At 45.6% G+C, this 20631-nt stretch overlaps 1 protein-coding gene across 1 annotated transcript in view; it reads left to right on the plus strand.

The window, feature by feature from the left end:
• The first annotated feature begins 5277 nt into the window (after nucleotides 1-5277).
• ttyh2l (tweety homolog 2, like) overlaps nucleotides 5278-20631 on the plus strand; it is a 33743-nt gene continuing 18389 nt past the window's right edge. The window contains exons 1-4 of the mRNA XM_030406508.1: nucleotides 5278-5739; nucleotides 5855-6051; nucleotides 10473-10645; nucleotides 16994-17105. Coding sequence (XP_030262368.1) covers nucleotides 5923-6051; nucleotides 10473-10645; nucleotides 16994-17105 — 414 coding nt within the window. The 5' untranslated portion in view covers nucleotides 5278-5739; nucleotides 5855-5922. The remainder of the gene's footprint in view (nucleotides 5740-5854; nucleotides 6052-10472; nucleotides 10646-16993; nucleotides 17106-20631) is intronic.

The raw sequence follows: 20631 nt of genomic DNA on the forward strand, positions 1-20631 counted from the left end.
GGTCTAAGTTACTCGACTTCAAAGTCCTCTTTGATATGTATTTCCTGTATCGTCAGAGCCCAAATGGCTGACCCCAGAGACTCCTTCTGATGAAAGGCTCCAGAGAGCAGTGGATCTATAAGCCACACTTCATTAAGATTAGATCTCACTTTATGGACAGTATTATGCACAAAGGAGCTTCGGTGCCGTGATGGGTTTTTGTTCCTCACAGATACACAACCAGAGGACACCAGCGTGACGTCCTCCGCTGTGCATCAAAGTGCTGCGCTGCCACCTAACGGTTCGGCTTAATTGTCAGTATGTGGCATGAAAAGTGCACTGTAAAAAAATGTATCTGTAATTTGGGGATTTATTATTGTTTTTTTACAGATTTTTTTTAAATAAATGAAAATTACCGTTAAATAACAAAATCCGACTGTGAATTTTAATGCCGAACGTCGAATTACATGAAAAATCTGTAAATGTGAATAAACGTAAAACTTCCATTTTTTGCAGACATTTTTTTTTCCACACTTGCACAACGTTGTTTTTTTTAAATAGAAAATGTTACACACAGGTTGAACACTGTAATTAAATGACGTGAAATTAGAGACAGTTAACAGTTAAATAAGCGTTGGTTCTGCACTTTTACACAGATTTGCACATTGACGGTTGTCTTTTATAATTACAGGACGTCTTTGAAGCCAAAACTTTGAACAGTTTTCATTTGATTAACTTTCTTTCTCACAAGCTGGTGAGCAGCTTCCAGTGAAGACGCCACTTGACTTTGATGCGTGAGACAGCGCTGTGATTATTGGAGTCAAAGACAGCCCACTGTTCCCATCATGCATTCTGCTCAACAGCTTGTCGAGTTTGTTCAGAGCAGAGGTTTTCACAGGTGACTGTCAATTTGTGTTGGTTTGTAGCTCACCAAAAGTGAATTGGGTGTCACATCAGCTGTAAATCAGTGCTGACAATTGCTCCACCATGAAAACGGTTCTCTGTGACAGCAGTGTGCTTTGCTGGAAGAGTCAGATTACTGATATGTTAGTGATGAGTTAAAGGGATATTCCGGTGTAAATTTAATCCATGGTCTAACACACCGTGAAACTGTGTTAGACTCCCTCTCGAGAGATCAAGTTAGCAGGCCACTAATTTACAAAGTTTTATCAACCTCAGAAACGACCGCACGACAACAATACACTGCAGTAAATGGATCCAAATATAAACCACCACCAAAAAGCCACAAATAATGCTCAGAACAGCACCAAACTTCAGCAACAGTACAAATAGGGTCTCAGCACATAGTCCGGGGCATCTAACCTCCGCTAGCGTAGCTGGATTGCTACTGAAAAGCTGACTAAATTTACCACTCTTCTGCAGCAGCTTCCTGTTGACGGGAAGTCCCGACGAGTCGATTACCGAGTGCAGTAGAGTTCCGCGGCTCATGGATGAAAATGTATGATTATGACTCCATGGAAAAGCAATCAAAGTTCATATGTGTCTTACCTGCCAGTTTATAACAGTTATTATCGAGAGCGGACAGGGAAAAGAACGGAATTGAGCATTTCTAACCGCACTCGGTAATCGTCGCGTCGGGACTTCCCCGACCAGGAAGCTGATGGAGGAGAGTTGAACTCTGTTTTTAGCTTCACAATAGAAATCCAGCTAAGCTAGCGGAGGTTAGATGCCCCGGACTATGTGCTGAGACCCTATTTGTACTGTTGCTGAAGTTTGGTGCTGTTCTGAGCATTATTTGTGGCTTTTTGGTGGCGGTTTATATTTGGATCCATTTACTGCAGTGTATTGTTGTCGTGCGGTCGTTTCTGAGGTTGATAAAACTCCGTAAATTAGCGGTCTGCTAGCTTGATCTCTCGAGAGGGAGTCTAACACAGTTTCACGGTGTGTTAGACCATGGATTAAACTTACACCGGAATATCCCTTTAAGGTTAATAGTTTGGTCAAGTGTTACAACATTTTTGTTATCACACCTCGTGCAGCAGTATTTTGGTGCTTTACGCAGGAAATAATATAACAAAACACAACTTTTAGAACAAGAACAAGAGGAGGTAGAAGAAGACATACTTCTGAAGACAAAAACATGCACAAACAGGACCTTTGCATTAGCAGTGTGGGGTATGGTGCCTTGCTCAAGGGCACACTGGCAGTTTCCATCCAGTCCTCAAGCAAAGTCCCCACAAACTAAACTACTGCCGCCACAATAGTATAAGAACTATTCTATAATTTGCTTATTTATTTGTATTATAACCTTGTTCGACCATATCTAAAGTTAATTTCATTGTTTTTATGTGTGTAAATCATCAATCAAATATTAAAAGGCAGAAACATAAACAAGACCTCATGTAAAATAAAGCTAAAGACTGTATTTTAATGACGGTAAATCACTGTTATCTTGCAATATTTCTTCGACCCTGCGCTGCCAGAATGTTTTGCACCATTCCCAAATCTGTGTTGGAGTGTTATTCGAAGCGCAACTGCAGACATTTATAGTAAATCCACTGCAGGAACTAAACCCCAGCAGTGTCGTTACAGTATTTTACACACTGATTTACAAAGCTATGCTCTCAAAGTTTAGTTTAATTAGACTCAGAACAAAAAAACAGAGGACTTTAGTGGTCTTTGTGGCCTGACTACATACCTCCTCGGGGGGTTACAGGTCCACACCAGCATCAGTTTGATTTGTGGGTGTGACACGTTTTGTCTGCGCCGAGATAACAAGAATAAATGAGCAGCGGGCGAGGAGGCTCCAAACACGAAGTCTTGAATTAAAGAGTTTGCAGGCGGGGGTGTTTTTATTCACGCTGGCCCCCCCCGCTCCTTCTTCCTCACATCGGTCCCCTCGGTTCAAACACTGGGAGTGATTGGCACCGCAATCACCGGAGAGTTTCCCTGGCACCAAATCCGACTGTTTGTAAATGCAGAGCACAGGCAGAGATTCATATTCATACGCTGAATTTCAAGTGTCACCTACTCAGAGAATTCAGACTGAGAGCGCACTCCTCTTTGGCACTCTGGCCGTGGAGGTGCATCAAAGCATCCAAATAATTACACCGGTAGCCGTGTGACATCGGGATGGTTAAGCTTTTTCTGCGACGAGCCGCTCTGTGCTCGGCGCGGATAAAAACAACCGTTCCTCAGGGCGAAACGCATATAAGACGTGTTTTCATCTCCCCGTTTATCTGCCAGTGGAAGCTTTTCTGCCAAATGACTTTCATTTTATTTTATTTGGTTTATTCCCCTCCAAGGCTTTTTTCTATTTACATTACTGAGAGATGTATTGTGGCGCCCTGTCCTGTCTGTGACTGTATGTTGAGTCTGCTGTATTTGGCCTCCGTTGTAGATAATATGTGGTTACACAAAAAGATAGGAACCGTTCGCAGATTTAATTCGGATAATAGTGTCAGCAGCTCGGGGAGGCATCCAACTTTTCTTTATGTTTTCAAAAAAAAACAAACACTAAAACAGACTTTCGGGACATTACGGGATAAAGACGCTGTATGAGTCAGAGACAGATGTAACTTCATCCCACAGAGGCTGTGATTTCTCAGTTACAGTAGGCGACAGAACAACAAGACAAAACACAGACATTACGAATCAATACGGATGGGCACAATGTGTTTTAACACCAGAGCCACTCAGAGAGAGAGAGAGAGACGAAAAAATAGTATCAAAACAACTCATCATCTGTACAGGAGACTTATTCTAAAGAGACGCGTCCTCACGACAAGCGTCTGAACAGGTCGATTCCCTAAACAACAGGATGGTTTGGTGCTCCAGACTGCAGCAGGATGATCACACACATGATGCGAACACATCAGCGCCGGTGTCAACTTCCCCCCTTCTCTTCCCAGGAGTCCTTGCTTTTGCTCAACATACAGTATAAGTAACCCCACTCACGCTGCTAATTGCACTCTCATGGCCGCGTTTCTCCAGATGTAAAAGCCTCAGTAACCAGAGCCAGTTACGCTCCATATGCTCCAGCTCCTCTGCACTGTGTTGGCTGAAGAGCCTCCACACTCAGCTCTGACCTGGACGCACCGCTGCACCGGTTCACACGGTCGTAATCACTTTTACTTGTGTGCCTCATCGCGGTTTACAAAAGGCAAAAAAGAAGCAGCGGCTTTATTCAAGCGCCACACGTTCCCGCGCTTATGGTAGCAAACCATCACCATCAGGCTCGATCAGCTGATTTCTTACCTTCACACAATTATTTCTTTTGTATCACGTTTTCAGAAATTGCGCGTTCAAATATTCACATTTAGTTCAGGACACATTAGAGCCGAATGTTGTCGATATTTAGATTTATTTTCTTGTTAGTCTCTCATTAACAGCCGTAACAGAACAATCCGCCATGTTTAAGGAGTGATAAATAAACACACTCTGGCAGGTTTGGTGACTGTCGGTGCTGCTAAAGTGGAAATTTCTTGCTCATTCACGTGAAACCCTTATTTATCGATCCGGCGGCGTACTGCAGGGCGGCGGGTAATAAGCAGGCTACAGAGAGCCTCTGTTCACTTTCCTTCAGCTTTCTTTAATCAACACCAAGAAACAGCACGACAGTAAACATCCACCTGGGTGTTCACAACACTCTCCTGCACCTGCTACACCTAAACCTGTCCCCCTGCAACACAGCAGGTAGGAACCAATATTCCCTTCCAAGCAGGAGGACATTAAACAAATTAAAGTGCAATATATGAATCAAGCAGGAAATAACAATGTACTGATATCAGCAGGAAATCTCCCAAGTGGATCTCTTGTGATGTAAGTGTTCTGATATGTTGTTTACATATGCAAATTAGGGCATCTAATTAATCATGCACTCGTTTGCATAATCATCCCAAACACAAATCTGAACTGAATTAAACATCTAAATGTGTTTGGTTGACAACTTCTTTCCACTAGTCTGAAAGCAAACATGTTGTGGATCATCTCAAAATGTTCACTCTCCCAAAAAAACAAAAACAAAAAAAGCCCTGCACGTTTACTACAGCCAGTGCGGTAATTCCGATGCAGGTGTAAAGATTCCACCTCCGCCGCTGCAAGGCGATAAAAAAGCTCCACGCTGTGAATAAAAAGCAGAAGCAAACATCCTGCAGCAGCATCTCATTACTGCGCTCATTACTGTTCACCTCAGTGCGCCTCATTGTCCACAAGAGGTCAGACATTAACAGCACAAGTCATAAATAGCGCACTAAATACCCCTGCGTCCTTACTCCACACACAGCAGCTGTGAGCAGGGGCCAGGCAGGGCGCACTCGTTTTCTCCATTTTTTCTTTTCTTTTTTTTTTTTTGAATGTGAATCAGTTTAATATCGTGGAGTAAACATTTAGTGTTCCCTCAGAGTGAAACAGTCAGATTTGAAGAGGCGGGTCGAGGTCACGCACATCCAGGCTCTCCACGCGCCCTCATCAGCGCAGCCTCCCGCGTGTCTGATCAACATCATCGCACAGTTTTCCAGTTGAGATGATAAATTCTGCTCTTAGTTTGTTTTGTTTTTTTTCCAGTGCGGCACTTCGACTTGTCCTGGTGTAGTTCTCACAAGTCAGAGTCTTCTGTGGCTCCACTTGGCTGAGAAGCGGTTGTCACGCCTTCTCTCGCTGGAGGAGGCAGGTTCATACCGTCACTCGATCTCGTGTCTCGGATACAAACGCGTGGCCCGCACTCACAGAAGCTGCATGTTGTTTAGTAGTGGCGCAACCAAACAGTTCACGCAGGCTGTAGTAACACTGAGCTTTGAGGTGCACTGGCAAAACTTCCTCTTCTTCTGTGGTGATTTGAACCTCAACTGAACTCGCGCTTATTTTATTTTTTTTTTCCCACTTTCCTCAACACCTTGGACTATCTGAGTTCCAGGGTCTCACAGGGGGAAGCGCGCGGTCAGTGGCGCCGGCGGACTGACTAGACTTCTCCTCCACGCAGGAATGGCCACTGCAAGGCTTGATTACGTCGCTCCGTGGTGGACATACTGGCTGCACAATTTCCCCCACTTCAATTTCTCCTTCCAGCCGATCGACAACACTTTCAAGCCGGAGGAGGCGAGCTACCAGCAGGTCGGTAACTGCGTCCGTGCGTAAAGGCGCACGTAGTTTTCACAAGAATCTCAGCGGAGGGGGGAGTAATTCTGGGGGCCACTGGCTTTCAAATACGAGTCAAAAGCAAAGAATTCAAAAGCAGAAATTAAACTTAAAGTATTTTTTTTTTTTCAGTAGTGATAAAACCTGCATTTTTCTCTTGGCTGGTTCTGTGGTGTATCCATCAGCGTCAGGAAGTAGGACCCTGCGCCCTGCAGCTCTCACATGATAACACATGACCTGTATTAACTGAGCTGTAAAATATTTCAGCTCCTAAACAACTGTGTCGCTCTCTGTATACAGCACGTCTGTGTGTGCACGCTGCTCAGAGACACACAGCACATCCTTTGTTTTCCACCCATCAGCCTCATCAACATCACTCCAGCTCTGTTAATGCAGTCCTCAGTATTCATACCAGCAGTAAGTTTAAAGAAAGGTAATAGACTCTCTCTCTCTCTCTGGATGACTGCTCACTCTGACACTGTAAACAACACAATCCCTGCAGGAGACGACGGTGTGTGTGTGTGTGTGTGTGAGGAAACGTTTTTTTTTTCTCCCGCTGCTCTTTTACCCAAATTGTGTGTTTTAGTTTCAGCACATTTCTACGGTCAGCCGAGGCCGTGCTCTGCGCAGGAAGTGTCCCAAACTGTCGTGTTTATTGATGGAGGCTGACTGTGTGCAAGCAGGACCAAAGTCATTATAGATAAAACAGACTGTGTGATGGGGAAAAAATATATATATTGGATGCTCGTGCTCTCTTGTCGCCAGCGGTTTTTCAATCTGCACTCCATCACTCCATTATTGCACCTTCATGTGATGGACCTCATTTTCTCCTCCTCAACGTCAGCGTCTCCAATCTGGACTTTGATTCATGATGATGATGATTTGTGAGTTTTTTTTCCCCTCGCACATTAAAAACTCACATGATGTCACAGCAACATGTTTTGACAGGCTGTAAACTTCACACACACACACACACACACACACACACACACACACACAAAAAAAGTCTCTAATGAGGTTCATATGAGCAAATTAGCGACTCGGCTTTTATTACATTTACTCCGGCGTCACAGAGGCATTGTGTTTTATGTGTTTGCAGGGTGGAAGAAAAACTGTTTCCAAATCCAATTCTTCAAAAAAACAAAAATCAAATGTGGGAAGTATTTGTTCACTGTAAAACTGCTAACTTAATATGCTGATCTCATTTCGCGGCTTGGAGAGACTTCTGGGCCACCTGTCTGAATAAGACGACCCCCTTTCCTCTGAGTGTGTTCCTGTTTCCTGCGTCATTCGTGTGGCGCCGAGTGCTCCCGGACACTTCAGAACACGGAGGAAGCTCCCAGATGTGACCCGCGTCCTTCAGTGCTCCTCCGTGTATCGAGGTCCATCTGTGCCGTTGAATCCCGTCAGCTGAGCGCCACTCAGAGCGCCGTGCTGGCTTCGCAGAGGCTTCAGGGCCGCTCGTGTTCTCCCTTTCGACTTCCCGAGGCTTATTGTTTAGCGTTTAATTAGATTAGACAGGCACCGTTGTTGAAGCCGACATCCTTTTTCGTCGAAGATGTAAGACCGACGACCTTCCCGCTCGCCGACCTTCAGACGGTGTTGCTTGTTTTCCCGTCCCTCTGTCTTCCTCCCCTCTCTCACGCGTCCCCACTTCGCCTTGTTATGGAGCTGCAGCCGGTGGGAAAATTGAAGTGCCTGCATGTCTAATTACAAAACAATGGAGTGGAAAATTAGGAGGAGAGAGTGGAACCAGCAGCGCTGAGTGTATGAAAGGCCTGAGCTGCGGTGACGGAGGATCTAACCCGGAGAACTCCGCACGCTGCCACTCTTGGCTCATCAGCAGCGTCCTCAGAAACCAATGATTAGCAAATCATTGGATTAAGGTTTTGGCCTGGTTGCCTGTTAAGGAAGGGCAGCTCAGCCGGAGTCGTCACTGCGTTGACCTATATGTTGAAGGTGGCTGAATGTCACGCTGTGCAGTGACGTTTAAAGGCACAGTTCACCCCCAAAACCTAAAAATACAGGTGTATCCGCTCACCTTAGATTGTTTTCGATGTGAGCTTCTGCGTTTTGGAGACATCGGGTGTAGAGGTATCTGCCTTGTCTTGGATATAAAGGAACTAGGTGGCATACATTTAAAAAAAAACTCAACAGTGATTGACTTTTTCCACAAGTCGTGACCCGCTTACCTGGTGACCGGATTACACAGCAGCCGGATCAAGGAGGCGTACGTCCTCTAACGCACCGGAGGTCGACAGACAAAGCGAACGTCACGGCTCCACTGACGCCATTAATCGTTGCACCCCGCCGCGTAAAAGAAAATAGATTACTGGCTGTTTATCAGTTAACAAAACGCTCCTTTGGCGCCGATGTGGCATCCTTCTTCTCTTTGTAGTTTGCTCCTATAGTAGTCATCGCCCACTAACGCTGACAAATCTGAATCTCCAAAGTGACCTGTGATTTAAGGTAGCAAACACATGCAGTCCAGTGGGAGTATAAAGAAAGCAGAAAGCGGAAATACTCAAGGAAAATTACCTCAGAGTTTTTCCCTTGATTGCTAAAATTGGGTACTGTATTGCTCACAGCGCGGTCTGTGGATCATCTTGTGTAACCGGGTCATGATTTCTAGAAAAGAAGAGGTTTTTTTTGGGAGCACTTTGAGCAGCACAAGCTGAGTGCCATCTAGTTTCAATTATATCTGAGAGGAGACAGACTTCTCTACAGCTCATATCTCCAAATCTCTGCGACTCACACGAGAAAACAATCTCGATGTAGCGCTGCAGGTGAGAGGAAATATATTTATTCTTCATTCCTGGATGAACCGTCTCTTTCCTGGTGTTCATTTGGGCGTGATTGGTGTTTTTTATGACACAAACGATCGTGTTTTATGAAGCAGTGGACCCGTGATGTCGTGTTCTTAACGGCACGTGTGTCAGCCCGCCGCAGCTTGGCTGACAAACACACAGAATACATACAGAAACACACATTGGACAGCTCGCTGAAACAGTAAACCTCGCTGGGAGTTTTGGACAGCGCTCCTGTCAGACATCCTCAGCGTCTATTCTGGCAAAATCACACAAAAAAAATCCAGTTTAACAAGAGTCTTCTCCTGCATTATGTTCTGTAAAACAAGTTTTCTTTGGCACATATCAGAAGACACACTCTGTCTGTGTGACTGATGTCGGGGTCGTCGGGTCTCTGAGTAACACTGGGAGTTAAACGGGAGACTCGGCGTTGCGTAACTTGAAACAAAGTTTGAAACAGCGCGTTCGAATATGCAAACGAATGTGATTTAAATTCAGCCACAGTGTCAATGTCGTCCAAATGGAATAATTAGTCACAGACACTGTAGTCGCTCTGCTTACTCAGCCAGACCCAGACTCTCTGAACTTCTGGGCATTAAAACTGAAGTGGAGATTATTTGCAAGTAAAATCGAGGTCATGCTTTTTTTTTTTCTCTTTTTGATTGTCTTTTAAACCGCTTCAACCGGGAGCTCGCTGTTCTTCACGGATGTGGATGTCTGGCAGCAGTGTAAACACTCCTAAACAGTCGGGGGTTGTTTTTTAAATTTTTTTTATGACACTGAAGACAAACAGATCGATTGATACGTCTGCTGCCTTAAGACAGCTTACGCAGCGCCAACATAAGCTACAGAAGACTGCGTTTGCTCAATAAAACGGACAGAAAATAAACAGGATTGTAATCTGATGTAAATAAACTTAATTCCATATTTGTCTGCCTCGGAGCACACAGGCCGCTGCCAGCTGTGTATTTCTTTACGATGCAGAGATAAGGGCTGGTGGGAGAATATAAAATACATTCTGGGGGATTTCTGGTGAAGGAGTCCACATGCAGTGTTTTTCAGTCGTCTCCTCCGTATCGCTGTTTCTTCTCTTCACCCTTCAGGCTTTAAATATTTCTCCACGCTCAGAAATCACAAGACTGAGTGAAAGCCAGCGTGTCACATGATGCTCCCCTCCCACAGCTTCAGATCATTTCTGTTTTTTTTCCCCCTCTGAGCCTCTCGCAGTCCTGCAGAAATCTAGATTCTCTGCGGGGGGGGGGGGGGGGGGGGGGGCTCCTCGTCACCCCGAACCACCCACCGCTTTGTTTTCTGTCCCCTTTGCAGCAGTCAGCGGTGATAATGCTGATCAATGGCCGGCTGCACATATCTTCACACACGAGTGTGGTTTGATGCCGGTGGGTTGTTTTCACTCAGTGCTGTGGAGCTTTCGGGCGGCGGGGTCAGCCAGCCTGACAGCTTCAGACCACCACAGCAGCAGCAGCAGATATCTGTGGATGTGATGTGCTGCAACGTTGATTCAAGTGAACTTGCTCTTCAAAATAAAATGCTTTCCCTGACTTCTGCCTCCTTTCCCTCTCCCGCACTCAGTCGCTGATATTTCTGGCATGCGTCGGAGCCGTGGGTCTGGTTCTGAGCCTGCTGGTTCTGACCGTGCACCTGATCTGCCTGTGCTGCTGCTGCAAGGACATGGACGAAGACAGCAAAAGGCCCGAGACCTGCTGCGTCACCTGGGTCGCCATCATCACAGGTCTCATCATGTGGTGAGTCTGAAAGGTTAAACGGCGCTGCGTGTTTCCTCTGGTGCCACCGAACACGTCGATTGTTTTCTCGATCAATCGATAAGAAGATGTGATCCAAATATGATGTGAGAGCACGGCCACAGATTCTGCGTTTGAAGCATATCCAACTCCCAGTATGGGACCAGTTCTGTGCAGCTAGAATCACAAGCTCATGTCATCCCGGATACTGATACTGTGGAAATGAGACAAAGATGAGATGTGTCTGGTGTCGTAGATGACGCGTAATGAGACACGACGCATCTCAACAAAACTCAGAATATGCAGCAGTGAAAGTGGCAATTAGTGTTTCCAAAAGCCCGAGATGAAATCCTCAAATGTCTTGTTTAGTCTGCAGTCCAAACATATTGAGTTTACTGTCACAGAGAAGGAGAGACATGAGAAAATATCCACTTTTAAGATAAACAAGTGCATCATCTGTATATGTGCAGATGTTCACGTTACAGACGAGTATATCGCTCTTTACTTTCTCTTCTTAATCACACTTTTTACTGAATATATCTGTAATCTAAGTACATATTTTTTCCCTGTGACATTACCAGAATACAGTTACTTTGTTTGGTATGATGATAATGTTAAAGTGACTCCCCAGGCCTCACCAAAACATGACAAAGTCTGCTTCTACGACAGGCCCTCGTGGCTGATCGGGTGAAGTATTGATATCATTTTCTCTCAAATCAAACCTGATTACTTCTAGAAAAACATGATTTGCGTTAAAAGAAACTCTTACACAACGTCGACCACGTGTTTGACAGGATAACTTCTCCCATTTTCCGGTCTCGTCCCCTCGAGTCGCTGATTTATGACTTAAAAAAATGTAATTTGTCAGCTTTTTTTTACGGGAAATCTCGGCCTCCTTGAATAAAACACGGGGCTGTCAAATTAAATCACGCTCAGATTCTTAAATATGCGTCAACTGACTTGGGTCTGATTAGTTTGTTGTTGTGCGGCTCTTAAAAACGAGGTTTGACTCACTTCCTCTCCAAAGAACACAATTAAGGCTCGTTACGCCGGCATGTTCTCTCTGACGGGCCACGCCGTCGTCAGCGTGGCCTCGCTCAGCTGACCGGGATGTGATCGGACCTCTAAATCCCTCAGCTGACTGCGACCCGCAAAAACTTCGACCGCTGATTGCCCAGCTCGGTCCATTTAAACACTCAGCCTCACATTTTGGGCTTGTGATTATTGTAATTAGAAAACTCGCTCTGTTGCATTTGATGTTTGAAATGTTTTGGAATCATATATTTGGTGTAGCTTTCTCATGTTTGTTTTCAGGGGGAGATGAATGAGGTGTGGGCCGCAGGAACACGTCTTTATCGGATATACTGAGCAGTTTAATGAATAATAACACATCCCAACAGGCACCGCACTAGACTTGACTTTAAATCTAAGATTATTACATTTGATCGGAGCCTCAGATTTAACCGTGTTGTTTTTTTCTGTGAGCACAAACAAATGTAATATCATTTATATTGTCCAGAGCAGAAATGATCCCGACAGAAACAAAAAGAGACAAATCTCCTAAAAAAAAAAGAAAAAAAAAGGCGTGATTGAATTTGCCGACAAGCTTGTGACATTTATCTAAGTGTTGGGCTTTAACTCGGTTAGCTCTCTGTGTCCAAACCGAGCCGCGGCCGCAGCACACAGGGCCCGTTGTCGAAGCTAAGTGACTGAGCATGATGCTGTTTAGCGGAGGAAGCTCTGCTCGCCGGACTCTGCACAGAGCGCTCGTCTCTCTCTGTAGCAGCTTGTTCCAGCTGACGTTAATACTGTATGTCCAGCTCGACGAATAAACTCCCACGTACAGCATCCAATAATATAATCTAGCATGACGCTGAGCGGATGGTCGTTACATCACAGGCTAGGTTTAGAACATTTTCACTTGTATTTAGCAGAAGTTGTTCCTTTTGATGTCTAAAGCAACATTGTGTAGCTCTTGTACCTTGAATCAACAGCTTCTAAATCAGTGTGACGCTTCAGTGTCTTGGAATAGTGTGAACAGTGTCTCTGTCGTGTGTCTTCAGTGACGGTCGCGTCACAGCGTTACGAACATGTTTACTTCAACGTACAAGTCCTCAACATAACATCGTTAAGACGTAATGAGTTTATTTTGGAGTCAGCATCAGACATGAGGTCTGACAAACTGTTACAGACCTGGGATTTGTATTTACGACAGTGATGTTGCACTCAAAATGCCAAAAAATGGCCATAACTGACATTATAAACAGGATGTGAATAAACAAGAGTGCAGACGATTTGTCAAATACATCAGCGTCCTGTCCTGCAGGGCTGTTTCTTGAAGTTAGCATGCTAAAAAACAGTCTGTTTGTCTTTTTGATTCACAGGTAAGATGTGAAAATATTGCGTCTCTACATGCCTCTGCCGCTCCACATCTCCCCCTCGTTCCCACCAAACATGTCCTGTCAACCGCTAAAGTCGTAGTCTTGCTCAGAGCTGCTGTAAATCGCCTCTGTACCTTGAGGTCCAACTGATCTAAGGCGGCGTTCAGCCTCAGTTCATGTTCACGCTGATGTCACACTGCAACGTCCAGTTGCGCTGGGCCTTGTCGCCGCTGGTGACTCCTCTTGTGATCACGACCACGAGCTCATTAGCTAACAGTAGCTAATGGACAGCTAGTCGCTATGTATGTATGTTAAAGCATATTACGTATCAGATACTTTTAAGACTTTTATCGCTGTCAGTATTTTAACAAGATTACTTGTGCATGGCTATGATAAAAAAATGTGCTTGTGACAAACTTCAGATGTTGTTTATGCGGCTGGAACAAAGAACGGCTTGTACACGAGCACAAAGAGACGCACATAACATGAAAACTCTCTTGAATTAAAAGAGACTGTACATATTTTCTTCTTTTATAATGGTGAGTCATGGGGCTTTTATTGGCTAGAATGAGATGAGATGTACTTTCATCTCAATAGGAAAAAAAAAAAAAAAAATCTAATTATTTATCATGATCACCCCATTCACTTTATTTCCGGCTTTAATTCAGCGCGTTTTCGAGAAGAATCACATTACTCTGCAGAAACTCCAAATAGAAGAGGAGGGATGTAAGAGCGGCTGCACCTCGCCAAATGATTATTTCTGACCTCAGGAGAATGAGCGGCGTAAATTGAGGTTAAAGATAGAAAACAAATCTAATATTCTAAAAGTCCTTGCTGCCTGTGTCGCTCTCTATTAACCCTGACACGATTTATTAAAGCAGCCATGCGCTGAATCTCCACAGAATCAAGGCATTTATCTGCTGTTACTTGTTCATCCTGGCCGTTTATTCAGCTCATAACGCGTTCTGAATACTAAGGTACATCCGCTCGGTGACGGAGGGAAAAGGACTCTAATTGTCCCGGCGTGCATATATGTTTGAGTCCTGTTGGTTTTGTTGGTTCTCACACCCCGAGCTGCTGCAAACGGCCTAATTCCCCGCCACAGAAAACGCACTTTAAAACGCTTCCCTGGAGGATAATAACGTCCTGTGTCATTACTGTTTCATTACTGTGTCATAAGCGGGTCTTTTGCTGTCGCTGACATATCGCCAGGTTGGCCACGGGGTAATGAGCAGCTCATTATCCGAGGCCGCCACGTATGAACCGGAACGCAAATACCTCGAGAAGCGTCGAGGAAAATTGTTCAGTTTTCTTCAAGCGGCCGGATTGAGTCGTTTTTTTACTTTTTTTTGTGAAAACCTCCGTGCTGTTTGGGTTGTCAGGTTGACTGTAATTGTATGTTTTTTTTTCCGAGCGCCCTCGGTGCCTTTCATCGCAACCAGGGGAAGTAGTTCAGTGGAGGAGACACAGGCGGCGGTTTTCATTATGCTTACAAGGTTACAGTGAAAAGGATGACAGCGGTCACAAAAAGAAACAGACACGAGTGCTGTGACATGAAACACACACACACACACACTCTCTCACAGGCTGTATTAAAGGGCGATTACAGTGTTTTGTTGGGCAGTAGTTGGCCTCAGCTGGCAGGAGCACAGGCTGGGCGATGGCAGTGAACTCGATCCTTCGGGGCAACTTCAACCGTCTCAGTACGTCCAAGTGAAATATAATTTTTTTTAAGTGTCTAACCACATTACAGAGGGGATCCCTGCAGAGACAGAACCTTTTTGTTTTTACCAAAAAAAAAAAAAAAAACCCCAACTGCTTCTTCCTTCCTGCCAGATCCACATAAAACACTAATTTTATCATCGAAAATTCGAAATCAAAAGAAATAAAGTGAAAAAAGAAACCACACCAAAGCAATCGCAGTTTGGACCAACAATCACTCGTCCAACAAATACTTTGTTTACTAGACTTACTGGCTCTCCTCTCCCGCCTCCCTGCTTCCCCTGTTTGATGGGAAAATAGAGTCAAACTCCACATCCTGTCTTTGCACTTAACAAACCTTCCTCTTCCTCGTCTCGCTGTGGAGGATGACAGTGTTTACCTGTGTCTACCTGCTCGGCTGTGTGTGATTTCAGCACCGCAGATGGTGTTAAAAGTCCCCTTCAGACGAGCCGCTGTGAGAGCAAACTAGGACTCGGTTTGCTTTTCTTTGTGTGTAGACGCGGCGTCCCAGAAATCAGCAGTCCTGCTCCGACGCTCCGCTATCTGGAGAGTGATGGATGAGCTCCCTGCTCTGTCTCTGGAAACCGTCCCTAACCGGGGTTCAAAGTGTCGCTAACCTGCCTCCTTCGTGCAGAGCGACCTTAATGCAATCAAGTCTGATGAAATGGTGTCGTTGCTCATGTCTCGCAGACTGTTAGCGGTGGCGGGATACAGACTGGGGGGGGGGGGGTTAGGACGCCAATCCTTCCTATTACAGAGGCTCAGGTGCAGGTCTCAGGCTCCAGGCGGGGTTTTGGAAAGGAAAGAGGGATCCTGTGTATTCCACTCGGATACATTTTCAGACGTCGGGCAGAATTCTGATGCGGTGTTAGCCGAGAACGGGATGAGAAATTCAAAGTCACTGCGGGAAACGGAGGTGATGTGTGTAAACTCAGGAATCTGTGTGTGTCGAGGGAAAGGGTAACAAAACTGATGGAGGGGGGGGAATAAAGAGAAGAGGATCTTAGAGTAAGACATATGACAAATATAGGTTTTGCCTTCTTGACATATCGGCTTCATATCATGTCACAGCAGCCCGGCCCACATGGCAGCGAGGAGAAAGAGACGAGCGGCACCGAGGATGATAATTATTATTATTATTTTGACCGGACTTCATTGAAACGTCTGACAAACACACACACACACGCACACACACACACGCGCGCGCGATGAAAAGGATGAAAATGACTCTGAACAGCCGTCGTGTGTTCATTGAATTTGTCAGAGACGTTTCAGCTGCCAGTCACATTATTTGCTCTATTAATTTTACAATTCTAAAAAAATGAGTCAGGGTTGATTTGCGGACACCTGCTGATTACCGGCTACTAACAGCAGGTGCAGCTTAACACTACAGGGTTTTGGGTTTTTTTTTGTCAGAGGTGAATCCAACATTAGGAGCGACGATTGGCTTTTTTTTTCAATCATTCTCGGAGCAACTGCGACGTGATTTCATGCCGCTCAGTCTGCGAACAGCAGGCCGCCGTCAGAGAGGAGATGGAGGTGTGTGGAGCCTGTCGCCTGCAGCTCCATCCTCCTCCATCACAACCTGCAGCTCATCTGCTGTCAACAAATGCAGAAAAACCACCACTGTCCTGACAATAGTTGCACTGAGTGCTAACCTGAGTGACTGAAAACATCGCACTTCCTGTGTAAACTCGCGTCTGACGCCGTCACGTGAAGCCGCAGCGGGACGGAACATTTGACTTGCATGAAACGTAACGTAAAGGTCCGGCGTGTAAGATTTGCAGACTGCAAACCAACTAAACATCCCTTTCTAGAGCCACTGCTTGGTTTGTCCATTCAGGGCTACCGTAGAAACATGACAGGAAGAGAACCGTCTGCCTCTGTTGAGACAAAAGAACCATTCTAAGGCAACAAAGCGGAATTATTCTTCGCTTGAATGATCATATTGTTATGATTATGATACTGCCACGGACGCCCCGCTCCTGACACTGAAAATACATTAAACATTGCAGTGTTTTCATCAGTTTCATCAGTTCAGGGTTCCAGTAAAACAGACAAACAAAGAAAGAGAACAATACAAATACAGTGTCTCCGTCCTCTAATGTGCTCCGTCCTCTAATAACACGCACTCACCACGTACAGTAATTAAAAAAACCAAACAAACAAACAGGGGAATTAATTATCATTTATTCATGTGTTTCATTAATCTGATTGTTTTTTCTCTCTCTCCCTCGTCTCTCCACAGTTCGGCCGTGGGAGTGGGTTTCTATGGAAACAGTGAGACCAACGACGGCGTGTACCAGCTGACCTACTCGCTCCACAATGCCAATCACACATTGGGCGGCATCAACAACCTGGTGAGGGAGAAGCAGCCGAGCTTCCTCCGCTTTTAATCCGCGCTCACACCAGCGATACGCGCATCGGTGACAGCCGACAAAACAAGATGTGTTAGATTTTGGAAATAAGAGCTTCTGTTTTTTTTTATGATTCATGATGTCAACAAAGCCTGGCTCTTAATGGTGCACCCCACTTGGAAACATGATTTGGAGCTGGCAGACAGCAGAACACCCCCCCCCCCCCCCTCCTCTCCCATTAATGCATCTGTCTCAAAGCAGCACCTCCCCGCGGGGGGTCTGTATCCAGCTTTTGTCACAGTGAAGGAATTGAGGCGACTCCTGCCTCGGGATTTGTAAATCGGGGATCCTCTCCTGTACGACTCCTGACCTGCATTCAGGAAGAGTTATTCGGGAGGGCTTAGGTGGAAGGGGAGGAGGGAATAGGGAAAAAGAGGAAGGAGAGCGAGGGAGTGAGAACAAGGCCCCGGCAAGAAGCAATAATCACAATGAGGAAGAAGAGGATTAACTCCCATCTGCGGTGCATTAATGGGTGTTAAGCCTCTCCTCCTCTCTGCATCTCTCAGCTCGCGCCATCTCTCGCTGTGTGTTTGCGCGCGTGTCGCCCGTCACACATCCACTTAAAGGCCTCACGTTTGCACACACACACACACACACACACACATATTGTGTTAATGTGCGGACACACACAGATTTTGCAGGGGGGGCTGAACACGACTGTGTGTGAGGAGGAGGGCAGGGTCTTTTTTTTTGTGGATTTAATCCGTTTGTGGCTCGCACACATCGATTTGGGTCACGATGGATAAAAGGATACTTATGAAATGTACACTTTGAGTCCTGCGATAAATCTGACGATCGCGAGGCTTATGATGTTCAGTTTTTTTTTGTCAAAACGGATTTTGGAGAAGGTGTTGATCCAGGTTTATTGTCAACGAACATCTTCGGTTTAAATGCGGCGGGCAAAACAGAAACACATCTCATTGTAATGCAAACTACCGGGAAGTTGAAGTAGAGGCCATCGTGTTGACGTTGTAGTCATTGTATTACTTTGTTGTCAAGGTTTAGGGACGTACGTCAGATTTGGGTTCTGTATCGTGGACGAAAAGGCGACAAAAATCCAAAATGGCGAGGTTTCTTTTTGTTTATTTGCAACTGTTCCAACTATAGCTCCACCTGTGATGGCAGGCACAGCCTTTAGTGCATTAAGCAGTACAGGCTGATATAAAAACAAAATGTCCTAAATTTCCTTCAGAAATGTCTCCGTCGTCTTCTGCCTGCTATCAAATCTCGAGGCTGCTTGAAGTTGTTGGACTGTGATTGACACATCTGGGTCACGCTGTCTATCAGCGTTAGCATGTTCGGTGTGTGTTTCCACTCATACACAACCGCGGTGACACATTGTCTTGTACGCGATCCATAAATGGAACCCAAGGAACTCTTTAAAAAACAGCGCTCGGTGTCATCTCTCCCCGTGTTCGCGGTTGCGAAAGATCGATAGTTTCGACGGGAGCTTAGAACAAAACCGAATCCATGTGTTTTAACGAGACTTTGGCACATTTTCTATCCGAGTTTGTGGCGACGAAAAACAGATATTTCTGATGGGAAGTCGTGTTCGTGCCAATAAAACTGGGTGTTTTTTAACGTCTCCAGCTGTGTTTTGGCGACAGGAACAGGTGTTTAAAAGCCAAAACATGATGTTTTCTGAACTGTAAGCGAGTGGTTTCTGTACCTAAACTTAACCAAACCGTAAGCCAGGTGGTGTCACGACATTAAATTGACAATTGCACCCAATTGCTGCACACCTGTAAAGTTTTGCGACTGCATCTTGCGCGATGGAATCCACATAATCCGTCAGACAGACGAGCAGCACTGTTGTAGTCACACATGTAAGCATTTATTTATGTCCACAGCACACAGAAGACAAGCTAACAGCACAAGGACACAAATACCGGAGGTGTTGTGGAATACATTCACAGCATCATCGACTGGCGGCACATTTCTTCACAGCGCCGAACGCACACTGCACACAGCCGACTCGCAGGGTGAAAACAGCGCCGGGCCACACTGTCGCTGCTGGTAATCAACACCTTTTCCAAAGCAGTTTCAACTAAAGAACTGAAGATTATAACCTTCATAAAGGCGCCGTACATCTCAGCGCTGTCGTACCGGACCGCGTTAGTTTCAACTCGGTGTGTAACAAATAACCTGGAGGCCGGCTGCCGTCTGCAGTTCAGCACTTTCTTTTTGTGCTGGACGAAGTAAATGGATTCAACATTGATGATTTCACATCCTGGCTGCCGACTCTCTCTGCAGCATCTCGGTATCGATTTGATGCCGTGGCATGATGTATGCTGTAGCTGCACGAGAAACATAGATGTTCCCCCGGGGGGCGGGAGGCAAAAAGGCTTTCTCACTTGCGCGATCATGGCTTGATGTAATGTACTCAACTTACAGAGCTGATGAGTTTGGCCGGCTGTCCGTCCCATAAAGGCTAAAGCTGCCTTAGCCTGGCTTTAGGCAGATTGAGAGAGTGATTTCTCCGCTGATCTTTATTGGTTTAGCAAATCCTTTTCCTCGGCCTTCATGCGTCTTTCTATTAGCTTGCTCCAAATGTAATCGCTTTGGTCGTTTGCTTTGCCTTAAATACTTTTTTCTTTGTTGTATTTCACACTCTGGGTTCATTTGTCCGGTAAAGTAGGAACGAGAGCGGCCAAATATCTCCTGCGAGGGTTGGTGATTTACACCAGCAGCTGTTTGGCTCCGCTGATGGCCTGTTAGGGCTGTTTCCTCGTCCTCGCTCTGGCGAGGGATCGCCGTGTGTCATCGAGGGAGAGGTTTGATGACGGGGGGGGGATCATTCTGTCCTGCAGCCGTTGAAGGATTTTCGATTGTTCACGAGCGTTTCTTTACTTCGGCTTTATTTTCAGTGTTCAGCTCGAGATATTAAGAGCTCGTCGGCGCCGCCTGGAAATAATGGATGAGAAAACATGGCAATCACACTTTATCAGAATGTCTGCTTCCAATTCACAACTGCGGCTACACTTTTATATATAGCTCTGCCTCTCTGGGAGAAGAAGCAGTCTTGTGATGCTCGGAACAAAATGATTACTACTTTCTGCGCCGTACATCAGTTCCCCTGAACGCCTCTCCTCAGTGTCCTATTTCTCAGTGTACTTCCTCGCTCGGCTTTAAACCCCAGTCATCATGTATATTGTTTTATCGTCACGGAATATACAGTAAATCTTAGATATATAAAATCACTGAAGGCATCGCGCAGAGCTGCTCAGTTGCGTGTGAGCCCGGCGCACCGGAGCTGTGGGCCTCGAATCAGTCTCAGTCTAACAGGCGCGTCCAATACGGAGAAGCCTCCTTGTGACCCGCTTTCAGTCAAAAAAAAAAAAGAAAAAGTGAGCTTAAATCCATTTTAAGGGAGGACGGGACGGTCCAGATTAGGGAAATGTGGATCACCCACAGCAGCCTGCTGAGGGATCCCATTTCTCACACTCAGGCGTTACAGGCTCGCAGATAA

This window comes from Sparus aurata, chromosome 23 (genome assembly GCF_900880675.1).
Source record: "Sparus aurata chromosome 23, fSpaAur1.1, whole genome shotgun sequence".
Classification (NCBI taxonomy): domain Eukaryota; kingdom Metazoa; phylum Chordata; class Actinopteri; order Spariformes; family Sparidae; genus Sparus; species Sparus aurata.